The 22156-nt window shown below is 34.1% G+C and overlaps 1 protein-coding gene across 31 annotated transcripts in view; it reads left to right on the forward strand.

The window, feature by feature from the left end:
• Positions 1–22156, forward strand: part of LOC106056545 (calcium-activated potassium channel slowpoke-like) — a 55785-nt gene that overhangs the window by 15651 nt on the left and 17978 nt on the right. For 11 of the 31 annotated variants that reach the window (XR_008776697.1, XM_056021560.1, XM_056021562.1 and 8 more), the window contains exons 6-18: positions 8153–8304; positions 12243–12413; positions 12709–12800; positions 13883–13993; positions 14383–14488; positions 15050–15202; positions 15612–15767; positions 16055–16167; positions 16258–16416; positions 16569–16645; positions 18326–18361; positions 20116–20166; positions 21322–21342. Coding sequence is in view for 30 of the 31 variants with exons in the window: in XM_056021560.1 (XP_055877535.1) it covers positions 8153–8304; positions 12243–12413; positions 12709–12800; positions 13883–13993; positions 14383–14488; positions 15050–15202; positions 15612–15767; positions 16055–16167; positions 16258–16416; positions 16569–16645; positions 18326–18361; positions 20116–20166; positions 21322–21342 (1398 nt within the window). In the remaining variant the exon portion in view is untranslated. Of the gene's footprint in view, positions 1–8152; positions 8305–12242; positions 12414–12708; positions 12801–13882; positions 13994–14382; positions 14489–15049; positions 15203–15611; positions 15768–16054; positions 16168–16257; positions 16417–16568; positions 16646–17779; positions 17804–18325; positions 18362–19558; positions 19589–20115; positions 20167–21321; positions 21343–22156 lie in introns of all 31 variants that reach the window. The other 20 variants (XM_056021565.1, XM_013213351.2, XM_056021576.1 and 17 more) reach the window with 9 other exon arrangements.

The raw sequence follows: 22156 nt of genomic DNA on the forward strand, positions 1-22156 counted from the left end.
TGTGTTTGTGTGGCATTGACCATGTCTGTTTATTACACTCTTATACTTGTGTTTGTGTGACATTGACCATGTCTGTCTATAACAGCCTTATACTTGTGTTTGTGTGACATTGACCATGTCTGTTTATTACACTCTTATACTTGTGTTTGTGTGACATTGACCATGTCTGTTTATTACACTCTTATACTTGTGTTTGTGTGGCATTGACCATGACTGTCTATAATAGCCTTATATTTGTGTTTGTGTGACATTGACCATGTCTGCCTATAACAGCCTTATACTTGTGTTTGTGTGGCATTGACCATGTCTGTTTATTACACTCTTATACTTGTGTTTGTGTGGCATTGACCATGACTGTCTATAATAGCCTTATATTTGTGTTTGTGTGACATTGACCATGTCTGCCTATAACAGCCTTATACTTGTGTTTGTGTGGCATTGACCATGTCTGTTTATTACACTCTTATACTTGTGTTTGTGTGACATTGACCATGTCTGTCTATAACAGCCTTATACTTGTGTTTGTGTGGCATTGACCATGTCTGTTTATTACACTCTTATACTTGTGTTTGTGTGACATTGACCATGTCTGTCTATAACAGCCTTATACTTGTGTTTGTGTGGCATTGACCATGTCTGTTTATTACACTCTTATACTTGTGTTTGTGTGGCATTGACCATGTCTGTTTATTACACTCTTATACTTGTGTTTGTGTGACATTGACCATGTCTGTCTATAACAGCCTTATACTTGTGTTTGTGTGACATTGACCATGTCTGTTTATTACACTCTTATACTTGTGTTTGTGTGACATTGACCATGTCTGTCTATAACAGTCTTATACTTGTGTTTGTGTGACATTCACCTTGTCTGCCTATAACAGTCTTATACTTGTGTTTGTGTGGCATTGACCATGTCTGTTTATTACACTCTTATACTTGTGTTTGTGTGACATTGACCATGTCTGTCTATAACAGTCTTATACTTGTGTTTGTGTGACATTCACCTTGTCTGCCTATAACAGTCTTATACTTGTGTTTGTGTGAACATTGACCATGTCTATCTGTAACAAAGTTTCTGCATAATTAAGAACAACATGAAAGTATTGAATGCATCATTTCAATCTGAAATGCTTAGCTCGTCTAACTTTTGGACAGGAGAGCTGAAAGCTTGTGACCTCCAGCGATCAATAGTTTCAAAGCTTTTGAACGTGAGCTCTACACTTTTATAATGGGCGCTGATACAACGTCCCTTTAGTGTTGATGCATACAGGAAAAAAAAATAATCCACAAAATAAAAGTAGTCCATTATTTGTTCAGTTAATAAAAGGTGTATGCTCTGTTTGTTTTCAAATATGGTCTCCAATAGCTACATAGGCGTGTGCTGGGGAAACTCGTACTTGCAATGCATGTATTTTTTTTTATATACGTATTGCTGTAGCAGTTCTTTATAAATCTTAGTGAGGTTTCATTCCTCTTTAACTCCTATTACGTTGTTAGCATCCCTCTCTGTAATATACTTCTTATAATCGTAATTATAATCTTTCTCTGGCACTGCCAAGGATCGAGCTTTGTTAAAAGCAAACTCCATTGACAGCCTCCACTTTGAAATGTTGTGATGTCACACGTTTGTAGCGGTACTACCCTGTGACTAGAAATACACATCTTCTTTTAGGCAGATCGTTTCTAAAGATTCTAATTCAGCGGTTCTCAGCCTTTTAAGCTCGGCGACCCCTATTTTACAATCCCCCACTCTGCCGTGACCCCCACCCACACAGCAATAGAAGAATAGACAAAAACAATCCATATTTTTGATGGTCTTAGGCGACCCCTGGCAAATCGTCAATCGACCCCCAAGGGGGTCGCGACCCACAGGTTGAGAACCCCTGCTCTAATTGCTTGAGTAGTGAGAAGAAATTTTCATTGTGTCTTTAAAACTGTTCATCCCTCCTCAACTCTCTTGGTCTAGCTCTCAGTTCAAATCAAGTTTTGAGTAGATAGTTCTGGAGATGTCAAATATCATTTCTAGATGTACCTGTTTCGGCCAGTATGTATTTCTATGTCTTTCTAAACTTTAAATTGTAAAGACCCCCCCCCCTTTTTTTTTTTGTTTTTAGTGTGCAGACCATTGCTTGTGGGGTGGAGGTCTACTTAAATCAAGTAAACACCAGTAGTAAACATTTGTGAATGGGTTTTTAGTACACTAACCATTGCAGAAGCTGGCTCCATTTCTCTTGATAAACACAGACCCTCCCCTCCCTTCCCATTATCTTCTGGTTTCGTTTTTTTTTTTTCCTTTAAGGGAGGACGCCATGATGGCTCGAGTGTAATAAAAGATGTCTCTGTCATTGTAATCAACTTTGAATATAAACATTTATCTGACCTAAGGTTGTGAAGGTTATCATTCGGTGGGCATCACGTCCCATAGCCTCCCCCTTTTCCCTTTTTAGCCCTTATCACCTTCCCTGCACTTGGGGGTAAGAGACAAGAGGACGTTAAAAAAGATAGCTTGTTGTTTTTTTTCACAGCATGAGTGAACCAGGTTCATTGTTCATAGCCACTGCGGCCGACCTTCAGGTGAAAGCCTTACCTTTTCTGTGTATGTGCCTTGATCGATTGAACAGCTCCTTTACTTTGCCGTATTGTCAAGTCGTTCCCTTTCCTCCACTTGGTCGTGTTGATGTATCAGCATTGTTTATTTTATGAATGGCCTTTCTTTTGTGGAGTGGGATGCATGGCAACAATAGTTTTGATCTGCACACAGCTGTGCTGAGCCTAATCTCTTCAACAGATCGACCATGCCCCTGTCTTATCTCAGTCCGGTCGATACCTTGGTGTGCCTGTTTTCGTTGTCAACTAGTGCTCTTTGATGTTGTCAGCTTGACATTTCAACCCCCACACAACTTAATTCTTTCCAACACTGAAAGGATTGAAGCTAGATTCACCAGGTGTTGCCCATGTCATTGTCTCACGTCTTACCTTAGAGATGATCTGTTGTAATGATGTAATGATGACTTGTACATTCAACCTCAGATAGGCAGCATGTTTCGTGCTCTATAAACTATCATTTACGTGTGAGCTTGTCTGACCAGTTAACTGTAGTAGATAGATTGACTTAACTATTTAACAATGCTTCCACCCCCCCCCCCTTTTTTTTCCCCCTCTGTCGAATCCAGTGAATGATTTTATTTGAAAGCTTCTTTGAGTTCCGAGAAAAGATCTTCACGATTTTGAAATCAAATTGAATTTACCGGTCAATATTTGCTCCTACGATTTACACTGGATGTGCATTTGGTCGTCTTATTGATTTATTGATGCGTCCGGGCATTAGTGTAGTGATGACACTATCTTAGTTAACTTCTTCCCACCCTAAAAGCTGCTTCAGATCATTGATGTAGAAGTGAAAAGTTGTTTTCATTTGAGCAAGACGCAACAAGCGTATTTAGTCAAGTTAGACGAAGACATAAATGTGTAGTTGAACTTGCATGAATGTCTATATGAGTAAATATAATAATTAACGAATAGAACATTTCTTTTACTTTTAGTATGTCATGTAATGTAACAATAATTATCATACGCGGAGCCGTTGGTTCTTCTTATCTTATAAAATATAGACGTTTCTTCCAAAAAAAAGATGATTACGTCCTACGCGTGCAAATAGACACGGCTGTGCATTGTATTAACTGAGATCATTTCTTTATGTCTGGTTACACTAGCCAGAAACAAATAAAGACATAAACAGATTAACATAGTTACAGAAAGTATTGAAGGATGGTCGCTGTGGGCTAGTTCTTTGGGAATAGACATTCAGTTGTACAAATAGAAATGTGGGAAAAGTTGGATTGGGGAAAACGTGGGTATTGATCTCTTGGCCAGCGTGGACTGGCTACCTCGCACGTCCCATTGATACACACAAGCTTTTGGCCACTTGAAGGCCGAGACCCTAACGTAATCTCAAGTCTATTAGATAAACGCTGAAATATTATCGATTTGTCTCGTCTGCTTTCACTTAATCATGAGCCTCGTTTTCAGTCACATTGGAATACCATCATCCATAGACTTTAAGAACCAAGAGAAACTTAACAAAAAACGGACATCTCCAATAACTTCCTTAAGGGCATTCATTTTTGTTTTCTATTTCAACAGCTATTGACCATTCTCTCGAGTGTAAAACGGAAATAATATTCAAACCGTGGCCTACACTGTTGTCGTACACGTCCTATAATGTACCTACGTTTAATTCTTGGTGGCCAGACAAAAGTTTGAACACATTACTTCTCCTAGTCTCCTACATCCATTCTCTGATCAATTTGAATTTTTGCACAATTATTTATTGGCGTAGACAATACACGAATCAATAAAAAACAACAACAATTAGTTGATTAATAACTAGTTATGAAATATTTTGTTTGATACCTACACGGGAAACTAGTCCTTCAGTATTCACAGATATGGCTAAATCTGTTCGTTTTTTTGTCCCTCCTAAATAAGTGTAGACGTTAGTGCTCCAATACTGTCCGAATGGAAATGGAAATAACTTGTACATTATTGACAGATATAGTTATACGTGTGGAGTTCTTCGCCTTAGATAAGCTTTGTTTTTTAACAAAGATTTTGTTTTAGATATTGCTGTTAGCTTATTAAGTATTACATGAAACCAACCCCACTTGTTTGAGCACCTTGGTCGACGAAAGTCAAAGTCTATCCATCTACTCAAAATAAAAAAATGACCTAAAGAGGTGCGTAGATAGCCGCATGTTAAGTTGACGTTCTTGACAGTTACTTGATCACTAGAGCACTGGAATATGTTCAACACTTTCACAAGTGATCTGATGCTCCTCGTATAGTGGATCATTGAGAACAATGACCGTGAATTTCCCTTCCATTTCCTTTCATCAAGGAAGCCTCTGAAATGTGGTTAGGTTGCACATCACAGAGTTAATTGCAAGTAAATATGTTGGCTTCATTAAAGCTCTGTGTGTTGACAAGCTGTTGTTGTAGTTCTTGGAAATGTCAGAGTCGTTGAAACTTGTCGCACTTTGACCTTATCTTAGTACTTTTCTATTGGTGTCGTTAGTTCATGAACTAGATGGAAGGGTAGGGCCTATACATTGACACCGATACTGTCAAGTCCCATTTGCTCTATCTTGTATCTAACTAGAAGTTGGGGTAAAAGTAAAAGTAGTTCCCCTTTCAGACCTCGTGGGCAGATGTTCATCTGTTTCTGTGGCTTACGGTCAACCATTTAAGGGTGTCATGTGACCAGCTCAACGACCAACCGCCTTTACCTCAGGACTTTACCTCAGGACTTTAGCTCAGGACTTTAGCTCAGGACTTTACCTCAGGACTTTACCTCAGGACTTTACCTCAGGACTTTACCAAGGATCCAGAAATGAAAAATCCCAGTCTTCACCATCTTTCCAACCCGGGACCAATTGCTTTACCGCTTAGCCACCGTACCTGCCTCCTTCAAGAGTACTAAGTAAAAAAAAAAGAGGGGGGGGGGAGGAGAGGTATCAGACCTTGAAAACCAACGAGTTAACTCGTACGCTCTACTAGGTATTTGATATATTTCAAGGTATTTCCCTCCACAGAGTCGTTTAGATTGACAACATTGATTCCATCTAAAAAATAGGGGGAAAAAATCAGTTATGTACATTTCATTCTGTACACAGCAGACGATATATTGGGCACATGATCACTTTATTATCATTAATCCACTGTTTGTCTTTATTATCATTAATCCACTGTTTTGTCTTTGTCTTTATTACCAAAAATCCACTGTTTTGTATAAGCTACGTTCTGTCTACTATCCACATGTGGTTGCCTAGTTTCCGAGACTGTGTAGCTCCCGCACGCAATGTTGTATTGAGCGCAATGGTACTAGTTGAACCGTTTGTAGTCACACACACACACACGTTGATCATAAAAACCTGTCTTTGTTTCTCTCGCCCTAACGTTTGGACACAGCTAGGAGTCGAAAAGCTCAGCTTTTAGTCAGAGGAGTAGGTCTGTACATCATAATTCTGTTGTCTAGACGTACCTGACCCCTCTCCCAACTACGCTGATTTGTACACTCAGGTAGGCGAGGTCTCCACCATCACTGCCGACTAAATATAAACATTTTTTTTTGTTCAAATTATTTTGAGATATCTCTACACCAACAGGTCATTGAAAGAAAGCATTAAACTGGGAAACACATTTTTTCAGCCACTTTACTTAATAGTAAACTGACGTGTTTTTTTTTTCTTTGGCTAAGGATTTCATTGCTTGCTGTTGTCTTTATTCACGTCATTCTATCAGTGACGTCATGTTATCTACTGCCTTTCCCTTCTCTCTGTTACCTGTCTGGTGACGATTTTGGCACACACTTATTAAAAAAAAAACAAGGGGGGGGGGTTATTTTGCCATTGAACGTAAATGAAGACATTTTTTTTCTTTTTTGGTTTTGTCCCAGCTCGTCCATATTTCAAGGCTAATTCTTCTCTTCCAGGTGTAGGGTCTTCCATGTGTAGGGCTGTTTGTATACATTGTTGTTTGTACTAGACAACTGGTGTTAATGTTGAAGAGGATCCCTGTTAGCTGTTCCCTTGTCTATTGTTTTTTGTCATTTATTATGATAATGTAAGGAAGAGGTAGCTGATAATCAAACAACATTTGGTGTTCCTTGGCCCTCTCCTCTGTTTTGCTGTCTTCTTAATAACAAATGGAGAAAAGTTAAAGCAACAATAAAGTTAAAAATAGTTTTATAAATGAAGTTTAAAAAATGGTGTTTCCCAGTATTATTATCAGTTTCTATGTAAAAAAAAATCTATTCTGAATAAGCTACAATTCAATAATAATAATAAAAAAAAAAAAAAACACCAACACACCATCTGTTGGCTGCCATCTGTACAAATACAAAGTTGGAATCAGAATTAATGTCCAAATAACAAATACATTGATTCAAGAGCAAATAATTATGTAAAGCAGACACAAAGATATGTACAGATGTGTAAAGATCGGACAGCTGTTGCCCCACTATATAGAAATACAAATTTTGATATGAGTTACAGTTGTCTAAGAGGTGTCTAAGATACCAGATTATACTTGTGATAACCTGTTATAGTTATAGGCTACATGAAATGGATAAAACATTTACAGAGCCCACACACGTTTTTTTGGCTTTTATGTCCAGACAGTTATATATATATATATATAGTGCTTTTTTTGTAAAAACAATACTCAGTGATTAGGTGCCGGTACTCAGGGATGAATTGCCTAACTTTTAACTACTAATATATTGATAATAAACGTTAAAATACAAGAAAGGTAATAATTTTTTCCCCACATTGAAAAATGTGCCTGTACACAGTCACAAAAAAAAGCCCTGAATATATATATATATGATTGTGAGTATAAATATATAAACAAATAACTGTGATGATCCAATTATATACTTAACTATAAGTCCTCTTAGAAATGAGAAAAAGAAAAACTTTCTGGTCTCTAAAATTATCAAAAACCCAATAGAAATATAGGCCAGCAAATCATAGTGGAAGTAATGTGTGATTGTTGTGCCTGGACTGTCAGAATATAAGATAAGTGTATGACCATAATTGTGGGGAAGAGATAAATGATAGACTCTAGTCACTGGGAAGAGGCTTAGCAATAGATAAGAGGGTGAAGATGTAATGCTGAATTGATTTTAGTTGCACATTTGCTAATGTGATTAGTATTCCTTTTGATAGTTAATGCCCAGGCATCCATTTCATTTCCATGAGATGATCCATAGTCGCTTTGCGACTGAAGGAGGCCATGTATTCCTTTTGATGTCTCCTGGGTGTCTAGCTGATCTAGATTTTTGCCAAAAAAAAAGTGATGCTTTTTTAGTAAGGAATGGGAGATAAAAGGGTTGGTAAGGATTAGGACTCACAAAAGTTATCACCAGAAAAAGGGAGGAAAAAAGGAACCCTTATGAGGCATCATAAAGAGGTGGGAAGAAGAGGGATGAGTTTTGATTTAATGGAATTGTTTATGCATATTTAAAAAACTCGACAGGTTTGCTTCTTCTGCCAAAATTATGATTAGCTAATTATATATTTCTTTAAGGGTCATAATAGACTTTCAAAAATTTGATTATAACTTAATCTTTGCTTTGGTTATGTTTCAGGCCTTAGGTTCTTGCGAGCACTCCGGTTAATGTCCATCCCAGATATTTTAACTTATTTGAATGTTCTTAAAACCAGCACATTGATCCGACTGGTTCAACTTGTTGTTTCTTTTGTCTCGTTATGGCTGACAGCAGCAGGCTTTTTACATTTGGTGAGTACAATATCAGGTTTAGGTTGTAACATAGAATCTATGTTTGAACCTTTTTCTTTGGCTAAGGAATAACAAAAATAAAACTGCAACTTTATTATACTGACTTCAGAGGGCAGACTGAAATAATATGATATATTCAAAGATTTAGTTTTAGATGCCTAGTGCCAATAGAGCATAAGTGTTGCCTGAATCAACCAGGTTCCCAATGACTTAGTCTCTTATTAACATGCACAACTAGATACTAACACATGGAAATACATAGGATGTAATCATCTTCTTTTTTGAAGGAACATCAGTAATTTATTAGATATGTAAAGTTACCCTTTGAGAATGGAAGAATCAGATAAAGTAGATTTGAACTATTTCTGACACCAACTCTGCCTCCAACTATCTGCACTTAGCTCCCAGAGTGAATTGAGATCATTACATTGTCTCAGAATCCCAGTTTGTTAACTCAAAACAATTTATCCATGTTTTTTGTTTGGGTGGGGTGAGAAAGCTATTAGATCTTACATGGGTAAAATGATGGATCAATAATTCTGATGACTAATAGGGGTGCACCGGATAGTCCCTCCGGCTCCGGCTTCTGCCGAATATCCGGCATTTTTTACTATCCGGTGCTATTCGGCTCCGGTCGGATATCACTACCGGATAGTAAACCGGATAGTAAAAAATACACCTATTTAATATGCATAAAGTGGACCTCATTCCATTACTGTCTGTTATAAAATGTATTAATGCTTATATGAAAACAAAATAATGTGCTTAAAAATAGAGCCATTATGAATATGCACCAAACATCGTTTATTATAAAGACAAGGCATGTTAATAACTTAATATAACTAGAGATGAAACTTTACATCATAAATGCGCTTTACATACAGAGCAGCAATGGCTTGCACTTTTTTCAATTTGTCTTGACCTTTGAGTAAGTTAGTTAACATGTTAAAATGCTACATTCCTTGACTACGTCATGCTGACCAGACGTCTGTCTAGCTGTGTGGGTATATCTCCAGAGGTAGAGATGAACAACTCCCACCCCCTTTTATTTGTTTAGTCCATCACATTGAGTTTTTTATGGGTGGGTAACCACAAGTTAAATACGATGGACGTAGGTTTAATGTCAGCGTATTGACACTCTCTAGTGGTCACACCTTTCGAGGGAACTGAGTTTGTTTACTTAGTAGTTAATCTTTATGGGGGGGGGGGCTGGACTACAAGAGCCACACCTCTAAGGTGACCAGGTATATTTCTAGATGAACATCTCCCTCCCCCTTTTATTTGTTTAGCCCATCACACTGAGTTCATTGATTGACAGGTAAACCCAAGTCAGATACGATGGACGTAAGCACTCTCTAGAGGTCACACGAGGGAACTAGGTTTGTTATTGGGGGGTGGCCTAGACTTTACATTATAAATTCGTATTACATACGTAGCAGCGATGTCTGGCACACTTTAAAAGCTTGTCTTGACCTTTGAGTGGTCTAGTAACCATGTAATATTTCTTAACTATGTCAAGCTGATTGTCTAGATGTGCGGGTATATCTCCAGAGGTAGAGATGAGCAACCCCCACCTCCTTTTGTTTGTTTAGTCCATAACATTGAGTTCCCACATAGGCAGCTGACCACATTAAGCCAGATGTCAACGTGTTGACACTTTCTAGATGTCACATCTTATGAGGGAACTGAATTTGTTTACTTGGAGAAGAATTTTTGTTAGAGGCGGGACCACAAGCCAAATCTCCATAAGGTTACTCTGGTATGAGTTTGTTTATTATGATATAGGTTGTCAATCAAGGGTCTGGACCACAACCACACCTTTTATACTATTGACCGGGTAATAAGTTTGTTTACTTTGACTCAATGAGGAGGCTGGACTACAAGCCAAACAGACACTGACCAGGGGTATCTTTAAATGGAGACTCAACACCCCCAACTTCTTATTTGTTTAATCCATGACAATGTATTGATAGACATTTACCATTCTTAAGCCAGAATGGATTAACGCAGATTGTTGAGAAATATTGACACTGTCTAGAGGTGACTAGATGATGAGACTAAGTTTGTTTACTTGGAGAGAAATGTCATTTAGGGCGCTGAATACACGTTCGTTGCACAATAAAATAAAACAAATATGTGCATGTGTTCGTGTATGTATTTTTTCCCCTTGTATTAAAACTTTTAGAAAGAAAACTAATATCATTGTTTTAATCTATTGACTTAATATATTAAGGAAAACCTTACAGTAAAATTTAACATCGCAGAAAATAAATTGATCTAAAACAGCATAATTAGATCTAGCAAACAAAGAAAAAATATGCTGGAATATTAAGAAACACTTGACCTCTGTAACTAAGGTACAGATATAATTTATCTATATGCTTGACTGACCATGCCAATGTGTTATCTTTTTTCGCCTGCACACTAAACACTATTGCGAATGCCCAAGAACAAAAACGCGTGATGGTCAACACCATCATCTATACACACTACACTAGGACTACATGTGTAGGCTCACTACATCTATCTGACCAGATTGTTACTATCAGTCGAACACAGAGTCTATTTATGTTTTTTTTTGGTACGGAGGGTGTGAATGAGTTTTTTTTTTCTTCTATAGTTGATTTTCCTGATTTTCTTAGATCTATATAACAGTAGATCTAAACATAGATATCAATAATAGGCCTACAGACTACAGTTAAATCTATGCTTCGCAACATTTAAGGCTCAGGCTATGAGTAGGTATAATAGATGTTCCTGCTGTTAATAAAATATCGTTTGCCGCAAATGGATTAATAAATATATGACCTACTACGCTTCAGATTCCAACTATTAACTAACAGCTATCAGTATTAAGCCCTTGAAACCAGAACCAGAAGCAGTCTTTGGACTTAAAATTACAAGTCTGATGACCTGTTGTTGGTCAGAAATTCTTGAACACATACATCCAACCACCATACAAGCCAGATGAGAGATTTACAATAGTAACTAGTTAAATATATACTAACATATTTTACATTGACCCTCCAACACACAGCCTTTATGGTTTATGCTACACAGATTAATTTTTGTTTATAAATACTGTTAAGCTTGAATAAATCAATCAGTAACAGAGTTTAAAACAATAAGGTAAATAAAAGGAAAAAAAATAATACCAACAAATATAGGTATGTTATTTAACAGTTTCGTAAAATGCTCAGCAATACAAGCTATTTACAAGACACTTAGGTATTCGGCTCCGGCTCCGGCCCCGGCCGAATATCTAATTTTACTATCCGGTCACATCCGGCTCCGGCCGGATATCAAAAAGTACTATCCGGTGCACCCCTAATGACTAATAATATGATTAATGTTGCTAAGATTACCATGTTATTTGAATCATTAGTTAGCAATAATTTTTAAAACAGCAATCAGGTTTACTTTATTTATGCTTCCCATGCATATCTTTTCATAATCATTGATATGCACAATTGTATTAATTCCTACAACACTGTCCAATAACAAATTGTTTAACATTTAGGCAGATCTACATTAGTACTTATCCTTTGACTGGCAACGGTTGCTTGATGTGCTGGCCAAATGACTTTTTTTTTGTTATTGGCCATAGAAATAGATGACTTTTACATCTGCCCTATATATTGGAAGGGCTGAAATGGGCTACTTTGACTGGCAATAAAAATCTTCTTAGTAATATTTAGTAAATTCAAAATTTCAGTAGTGGACATCAGAATTTCTCAAAATAACTTTTTATTAACCAGGAAAACCTAAAGATAAAAATAGTTTGAAAATGGTAATTTTGGTCTTTGTTTTATTCATAAATGAACCACCTATAACTTCATAAGGCATAAGTTTATGTATTTGTTTTTTTTTATTAGTTTATCCTTCCAAGTTTATTTGTAAGACATTATAGTATGGTCAACGTGTGCTTTTTATTTCAGCTGGAAAACTCTGGTGATCCATTTTTTAACTTTAGCAACTTCCAAAGACTGACATACTGGGAATGTCTTTATTTTTTACTGGTCACCATGTCAACAGTTGGGTTTGGTGATATATATGCCACCACTGTATTGGGCAGGACATTTGTTGTCATCTTCATTATGATTTTCATTGTAAGTAGAGCCAATGAACTCAGTCTAGGTAATATTTATATTACCTATTTATATAAGAGTAACTGAAGACAGGAAGCGTTAAAGTATTTTTTTAACAAGTCTTTTTAGTTTAAAACCCAGAACAAATTAAAATAAAAGAATTATTTTTAATACAGTCATTTCATTTTGTTTTTTGAATAACTATTGTAGTTCTCATTGTTTTATGTACACATTATCCTCTAGTTGTACTAAACTAAGAGTTAAAAAGAAAAGATGAACAACATTAATATAAACATCTTTTCCATTCTCCATTCAGGGTTTGTTTGCAAGCTTTATTCCTGAAATAGCAGAAATATTAGGAAAACGCCAAAAATATGGGGGCTCATACAAAAAAGAAAGAGGGAAAAGGTATTTATTTGTCTTTATAGAAGTTGACAGGATAGAAACAAACACACCACCCATAGGTACTATTCTTTAATTATAGGATGGAAAAACCGCTATGGCAGAATGCCCTTATTTAGTTATTAATAATTGTAATAGACCATGCACATGCAGCCTTGGAAAAAATAATGTAACAACAGTTTGATTGATGAGTGTTAAAATTTAGATAGTGTTGTGTAGTTATATAAGATAATGATGAAATAAACAATATATTTGTATATATAAAAGGAACTAAAGAAAAGATACCCCTTTCAAGCCTTGCTATCTTTGGGAGCAGATGATGTAAAGCTCATTTGTTTCTATGGCTGATGGTTAACAAGGGTGTGATGTGGTCAGCACAACAACCAACCACTTCCACAATGTATGTCAGATACACATTAGAGTTGGGTGGACTCCAGGGAATCCCAAGACAAATACATCAACTCTCAAATAAGTATGCCACAAATGTACTAGCAGATGTTGAGCGAATATAACAAAATCTTTCGGCACATTTATGATGTACAGATAGATGTCACAACTTGACTGGCAGTAAACAACTCACCAGACTTCCAGACAACAAGAATATACTCCAAGGCCAGAACCTTTTAACTAGAAAGAAATAAACCTTCAACCCTTCAGTTCAACTGAAGACTTTCATAATTGAGTAACAACAACACGCCTAAGAATCTACAATAAAAAACAAAATATTTGATTAATTGAAAATTGTTACTTTGTTGAAGATAGTTTAGTGATGTGCCTAATAAGTGCACTTACCTATTTAAAATTGTGATATTTATGGCATAGAAATATCTTTTCAATATTGTACATATGTTGTTTGTGCTTAAGTATTCATTTTTTTTTTCTAATTTAATAATATAGAACAGCAAGAAATACAGGTTTAATATATTATTAGCTTTGATTAAAAATTGCTAAGCACTTGGCTTTTTAAAGATAATGAAAAAATGAAGTGTCCAAATGATATCACAAAAGAGTTTATGTTGAGCATGTTCAAACTAAATAGTAATATTTGATGTTGCTACTGTATATCATCTGTGACTGTTCTGCTCCAGACATGTGGTGGTTTGTGGTTACATTACTTATGACTCTGTCTCCAACTTTCTCAAAGATTTTCTTCACAAGGACAGGGAAGATGTGGATGTTGAGATTGTCTTTTTACACAAGTAAGTTAGCTTCTTCTATTGGTAAGTCAAGATTAAAGTCAAAACACACTTAAATTTGAACTTTATTAACGGATTTTCAGGAGTTAGCCAAGAGTATTAAATAAACAATGCTCAGTGGTCATCAAAAGTATCATTACATTATTCTCCCCCCACATATGATTGTTAGTCTTGAGAGCTAGATGGGTTCAAGAATGTTTTTTTTAAAGATTGGTAAAACATTACAGTTAATCTGAATAATGGAATCAAATAGGGCAGTGCTTCAACCATTCTAACACTAGTAGGGTTTGAAAACTTATATCTTTTTTTGGAATCTGCATTTTTGTTCTTGAATTTTCAGTGTTTTTTTTAACCTTTCATGAAGCAGCAAAGCTAATTCTTTGTTTTTGCAGAGGTTTACCAGGTCTTGAGTTAGAGGGATTATTAAAACGTCATTTCACTCAAGTGGAATATTTCTGGGGCTCAGTTATGGATGCCAATGATTTGGAGAGAGTTAAGGTATGTTTATGTTAACAGTTTATCACTGGAGTAGATTTAAATGCTGACTTTTTGTAGACTACTTTGTGATATGATGGCTGTTAAAAAGAATAGAACTATCCAGCATTCTGCTGTCTTATTCAAACAGCATATATATTTGAAAATGAAGTACAGTTATATATTAGTATTTGACATTAGTATTTGACATTGACTACATAAAACTTTATAAACTTCAAAATTATTTTGTTTTATGATGGCTGTTAAAAGGAATAGAGCTAGCCAGCATTCTGCTGTCTTAATCAAATATCTTGTATATTTGAAAGTTAAGTACATTTATATAAAAGTAAATACGACTATAAACTTCATAATTTTTTTTTAAACTTCCCTTCTTTTAGTTTTTGCCCAATAAAGTAATAAAAAAAAAGTCCCAAATGGTTTATGTCTTCAAACAAAAGTTCTTAATTGGGGCATGATGAGTTTGACCTTAACTTTAGTGGTGGAATCACTTTATATCGAGTTAAATTTCTAATTGATTAAGGTTACTACATTTTCTGTTTAGGTGCAAATACTCTGCTATTTCAGATCAAGCAAGCTGATGCATGTTTAGTGTTGGCTAATAAGTATTGCCTGGATCCTGATCAGGAGGATGCAGCCAATATTATGAGAGTAATTTCCATCAAGAATTATCATTCTGACATTAAGGTCATTGTACAACTTCTACAGTATCATAACAAGGTCAGACTATTATCCAAAATTGAAGCATACATTTTATTAATCTATACATAGTTCTTACTATGAAAGATTGTAGAATTAATATTTTGAAAATTTGAGAAGAATCCCTATTACATTCTTATCTGACTTGTAAGGGACATAAGCCTTAAAATTTAACCAAAAAAAAGTACATGTTAAAACTCTTCTGATAGATACTTGACAAAGAATCAGTGATGTATTTCACATGACCATGCAAACCTAGTTGTGACCTGCTCATTTTGCCTCATCTAATTCAGACAAAGCTTTTGCCCGCCACATTTTGATATTTTTCACAGTACCACTTTATCCCTTACCAGTTGGTATGTTGTAGGACATGTCTTTTTTTTTTTAATAATATTAAATTAATTGACATTTTTTCCCCCTCTATTTGAAGGCCTATCTTTTAAATATTCCAAGCTGGGACTGGAAGAGAGGAGATGATGCTGTGTGTGTTGCTGAACTGAAGCTTGGGTTTATTGCACAAAGTTGTTTGGCACCAGGATTCTCTACACTCATGGCTAATCTTTTTACTATGCGATCTTACAAGCCAGTAAGTTTGAGAATGTCATTTCATTTGGGTGATGATCATATTACATATTTTCATACACTGACTCAAGTGTGTTTATTGGCAATCAAATCATTAAAGAGAAATTTTTCGCTTGTAAATTAGGAGTGAGTCTGGTGTTAATGTAGATTTTGGTTTTCTACAGTTACTGTCTTGTTTGGTGTAATGCACAAATTGTAAGACAAATTTCCTTATGGATAATAAAGATTATTATTATGATTCTGATTATTAAGATTATTATTATGATTATAATTTTTATTATTATTGCACAGACTCCTGAGATGGCCCAGTGGCAAACAGACTATATGCGAGGCACTGGTATGGAGATGTATACAGAATATTTATCAAGTGCTTTTAATACTCTAACATTTCCAGAAGCAGCAGAGTAAGTTTGCTTTGTTTGTATCCTAAATGGTCATAATGTGTGTCCGAATTTTTGTGTCCAGGTTATGTTATAATTTTGTCTTTATTTTAGGCTGTGCTTTACAAAATTAAAGTTATTACTACTAGCAATAGAAGTACGACAGGAAGATACTAGGGAAAGCACATTAGCTATAAATCCTGGACCAAAAGTCAGAATAGAGAATGCTACTCAAGGATTTTTCATAGCAGAGTCTGCTGAAGAAGTTAAAAGGTGAAAATTATTATTTTTTTCGATTATTCATACCCTTAGCTATTCCACTATTGATTGGCTATTCAAAATGTGAAAATTGTTGAATTGTTTTTTTTTTTACCACACACACACAAAACAAAACACCACCATGCTGTTCTTGTTTACCTCTGCAGAGCTTTTTACTACTGCAGAAACTGTCATGGAGAAGTAACAGATGTGCGGCAAATAAAAAAGTGCAAATGCAGACCTCGTAAGTTTGACCCTCAGATCTGCGTAGTGTTTGATGAAGTCTGATTGAAGTCCCCTTGTTTTACCTCTCTCCCTTTCCCCAGCTTTAGTTTACCCTTGATCTTTCAACTCATTTTCTTCTTAGGAATTTCTAGTTGGTGATTGGTCATTTGGCCATCTTTCTTCACTCTATGACCTGGTCAGAAAAAGGTGAATGATGGGTTGGGAAAAGAGGGGGATGAATCAAATGTTCTTTAAACATTGTAAACAAATAATTGTTATGAACTAATGTATTTACTTATCTAAATTGTGTGTCTGGATTTTTAAAAAAGGAAAACTAGCTTAGTTAAGGTCAGATTGCTCAGAATATACATACAGTATCCCTCTGCTGTTTGCAGGCACTATGTTCTTTCCCCTCTTGAAAATTCACAAATTCTTAATGCAGTTTTAAAACGCCTATGTGTGAAATTATAGACGTTAAAATTTGCTTCCCAAATACATTGTAAAGACAGTTGTACTTATTAGCACAGAAATAATATAGTAATATGTGGTAGTGATAAATTAAAAACAATAATAATATAGTATATGTACATACATTTAATAAGTTTTGAATGATAAATTAATCAGTAGAAAAAATCAAGAGGTCATGCCATTTGCAGCCAATCAGCAGGAAGGAGAACGGAAAGCTTGTAATTGAGATTATTTTAAAATTAGTTTTGTGTACCAGTTATACTCTAGCATCTCTTTTTTCAATTAAACCAAAAAAACGTTGAGTATTTGGGACGGCGAAAGGTGAACCTTAAATGGCTGAGGGTATACTATATTTAATTTGATTATTGTTCACCTTGATACTTCCTAACTAGTCAATGCTTAAACAATTTTTAAAATAATAGCAAAATAGGTTTTAAGTATATAATCTTCTTTGTCAAATAGTATCAAACTATTATTATTGTCAAGAAATTTTTTCGTTACTTGTAAATGGCTTCATTTACATTTTCAGGATCAGATATTTTACCCTGTATATATATTTTGCATAACTCCTTTCATGTATCTTTACAAAAGTTAAACCACTCCAGTCCTAAGTTAATTTAATGTACACGTCTCCATCTTGATAATTGTATGTTTTATTACATTTCTTTTTGATTATAAACTGAAGTGAAGACAACTAAAGAACGCTATGGTTAGTTACAATGGTTTATAATAGAATCAGGAGCATCACCAACTTGTGGGCCAAAAATACTCTTACCCTCTTATGTTTTTTCCTAAGTTTTTATTTGTTTAACACTATCAAACATTGTCAGGTTACACCAATGAATGCTTTACTATTAAATCTAATTTTATTAAGTAACACACACATATTCATCCTAGCTAGACATGGAACACGATTCCCTTATTTTTTCTAGAAAGTATAAACTGTATTATTTAATAGACTTTCTAAAGCTTTCATTTAAGCCCTTATTCAAAATGTATTGTTTAAACTATAATCATATTTACATCACTTTTATAATTAAAAACAAAATTTTAAATGCTATATCTACTAAAGGTTAACAGGCTTGTATGCAGTGAAATTTAAAGTTAAAAAAAAACAACACTAGATCTATGTTCTGTACATTATCAACAAATGAAAAACAAACTGTTAATGCTGTAAAGCATTTATGTTGAGTGTAAAAGCTTTTGTTTTCTCTCTCTCTTTGCCTTCAAGTGGCAATGTTCAAGAAAGGAGCAGCTGCAGTGTTAGGTAGTCACTACACATCTTTTGCATCACTTGTTTTTTTTTTCTCTCTTTTTTTTTTTTTTTTTTGAAATCTCAGTATAGTCATCTTTGTTTTGCTGATCAATAACTCTTAGAGCTAGCATGATGTTCATTAACTAACAAGATCAGGCAGGATCAAGTGATTAGGGAAATATTGTGTTTCTATCTTGTGTCTGGCTTTCTTGTATACATTTATGACGTGATTTGATTAAAAACAATAGATGCTAGTAGAATTAATCATAATTAACATATAAAGATAATGAAACTTACATATTGTAGTTAAATAAGTTTCCATTAAACTTGTAGGAGTCAATGTTAAAGTGTTCGAAGCATAATACATTAAGCATAAATGTATAGATATTTTTTTTGCTTTTGTTATTAAAAACAAAATGAATTTCTAGATCTCTAAAATTTGAACCCTTAACTTCTGTGATGACTCTACATGCATGTCGTACCAGGACAAATTAACACAAATCTAAAAACAATCTTCACCTATAATATCTTTAAGTATCTAGTTTAAGCTAGTTTAAGCTCAATTAGAAATTCAAGTATGCCTTGTTTGTGGAAGAAAAAACTAATGAACATATACCTTCATAGAGCACACTAACCTTCCAGTTTGAAGTTAATTTTAGGATGAAATATTTTGAGCACTTTCCAGCAGACTAACGATGTATTTAGCACTTAAACTGAAGAGCATGAGTTTGAATCTCTCACTTTTAATTATTTTCTTTCTCTGTGTCAGTGTAGTATTTTACATTCAAACTTTTCTCTTACTCTGTGATTTTTCTTCCCACTATTTTTGTTTATACAGTTTCATTGACTAAACAAATGTTTTTGTTTACTTTAGAGTTTGACTAACTGTGCTTTCATCTTTTTTTTTCCCACATATATTATGCCTACTTTTATAAACTACAGTATCTTCTTTTCTACTGGATTGAAGACTTAACATTTAAATATTTAAACATAGTTTACTCATCAAAGCTTGAGTGACATGAATCACATATATTTATAAAAAGGTAGTTATGGTTGGTAGAAAAGATAGTGTCATAATGTTATCTCAAAGGGACAAAAAGTGAACTCTTTTCGACAACTAACTTGAGCCATTAGGAAGTTGTATTTTCTTACTGCATTCTGTGCATTTCGTATATTCTACTATTAGTTTGACTACTGTGTTAACTTCAGTTCAACAGGTTATTAGAAAAGTGTTCTCAGGTAATTTAGCCAAGAATTTTCCTTTGTTAGAAAAGATTACAAAGCAGTAGTTTTTTTTTTCTTTTGTTATTTTTTGTGTCATGTTTGATTATTATTTTTTTTTATATTTTACTAACTTTATCATTCCCATTACTTTGAAGTTAAGTGTTCACAAAACAGTTAAGTGTTAACAAAACAGTTAAGTGTTAATAAAACAGTTTAGTGTTAACAAAACAGTTAAGTGTTAACAAAACAGTTTAGTGTTCACAAAACAGTTACTTTAATACACTTTTAAGTTAGAAACATTTCAGTATTAGAGTATTAAAAAAAAAATCTATACTTTTTATTTCATACTTTGAAAGTGGAATTTAAAAAAAAAATCATTACAAATGTAAGTTAGTAATCTGTAAAAGCTCTCAAATGTTCATAAGTGACATGAATGAATCAATGTTTGAGTTTAGGGCATGAGTTTACTAGTATGTAGTTTTAGCTCCTATGGATTTACTAATGACTAACTGAATGATTTTACTTATTTTTACCTTGCAAAGCTCTGCAACGTACACCTGGCCTGCCCTCAGATATTGATGGAAACAAAGCTGGTAATTGAAATCTTTTTCTTTTCTTTTTAAAACAAAAAAATCTGATTAAACAGTTTCCAGAAGTCTGATTATTCTAGTCCAAGATTGATTACATAGTTGTTCTCAGTAACATTATTGCTTTCAGAACATAAATTTGTCAATGAAGAACAGTTGTTTGTCAGTGTAGAATAATATATATATATTTTAAAAATCTTTTTAAAGTGTTTAAAAGTATTCAAAAGGTTCATGTATTATTTGTCATTCAAATATAGATTTATAGTTCTGAATATATACAATTGAAACAGTTGTTTCTGGTAGTTCAAATATAAAGATAAGAAACAAATTTCACTCTTTCTAACTGGCAAATTATAATGTTTTTTATTTTATTTTTTACAGCCTTTGGGGTAATGTTACATTTTTGTATCAAATTTTCTATGCTTTAAAGCTATCCTAACAGCAATATTATACAAGTTTTTCATATATACTTGATGCTATTATACCAATGACCACCCTTTTCTAAAAGAACATGTAAACCTATATTCATGCTGCTTAGCAAATATTTTATATGGATAGAGCTAGGCGTAATCTTGATTCATCACAAACATTTCTAATGGAGATTAAAAATAATAATTTATGCGAAGGCATTCTCAAATGTAAATGAATTATTGTATGGTGCCAGCGTATGATGTATTCCTTCAGCACATACATTATATTAATAATATGCATGAGTTGAGAAAGATTTCTGTAGCCATTACTAAATTAAGCAGCACCTGTGTATTTGCACTGCTATGACCTTTTCATGCCTTGATTTTCATTGGTTGAGGAGTGAGAGCCTAGGTAGTTATCTTTCCTTGCCTAGTTCATTATTATGTCATTTGCAAGTTATGCATCATCAAGTATATCCAGGGTGACAATTGTCAGTTATTTTTTCATGTATAAAGCTTTGTTCATTAGTTTATAAGCTAATGGGCTCAATTGATTGCTAGACTAATAAACATTGTAACATACAGTGATAAGAAATAGTAGCGAATATGAGACATTGATTGTTGTCTTAAAATGACTTTCAGGGCTGTATCTGTGAAACCTGTTATGAAAACTTTCAATAATACAATTTCTGTAAAGTGTAGCCAACATTTATTTATTTTTGCTTTCATGTCCCCAAATGTCCTGTTCCAGAAGAGGACATTGAACTGGAAAGTATGACCTATCACATTTTTAACTTTTTTTTTTCAATTTTTATTTTTAAAATTATTTGTTTTTTGAAAAAAACATTTTGAAGTTGCGTTATTGTTAAGTCTTGAAATGCTGAAAATTTGATATAATAAGCAAGCCAATTTTTTTTTTTTTCCAATACAATTGTCTCAGTTGACTCTTTAACTTTCTATTGATTAATAATTTAATTGGTGGTAGATGTAAAGACTTACAAGCTTTAAACTAAATAGTCTTTTGCATTAACTTCTTCTTTATGTTAGCTTGATGCCAGTGGCAAAAAAATCTAATTATTTACAGTTGAATTAAAAAAAAAAAAAAATTATAAAGAAATATGAATGTTGTAATAAATTGTATTTTGACTTCCATAATCATAGTCTCAGAGTGTGTTATATGAAGGGTAATATAGAAATTTATATTAGAATCAGTAAGACAGTAAGTTGCAATCTTAAAAATCTTGGCTCTTGTAATGCATTTAAAAAAAAAAAATGAAATTTCTCAAGATATCTGAACTGGTAGAGCAGTATAACCTCTGGACTGTCATCTTTATGACTCCCCATTCACAGTCTTCCTGCTGCTATCCCCTGATTTAGGTTTGGGCTAGGGTGTGTAATAATCTTCAATTCTTAAACATTTTAAACCAAACCAAACACTATTAATTGGAATGAAAGAAATATGTGTTAATCAAACCCATATGAAGTAGCTTACTTTGGTGACTGAGAATTGTTTTGACATGTAAAACTGACATGTTTTAATGAGTGAGCAGGTTGCTCAGCTAATTGTGTTTAATTATGTCATTTCA

The sequence above is a fragment of the Biomphalaria glabrata genome, chromosome 2 (genome assembly GCF_947242115.1).
Source record: "Biomphalaria glabrata chromosome 2, xgBioGlab47.1, whole genome shotgun sequence".
NCBI classification, from domain to species: domain Eukaryota; kingdom Metazoa; phylum Mollusca; class Gastropoda; family Planorbidae; genus Biomphalaria; species Biomphalaria glabrata.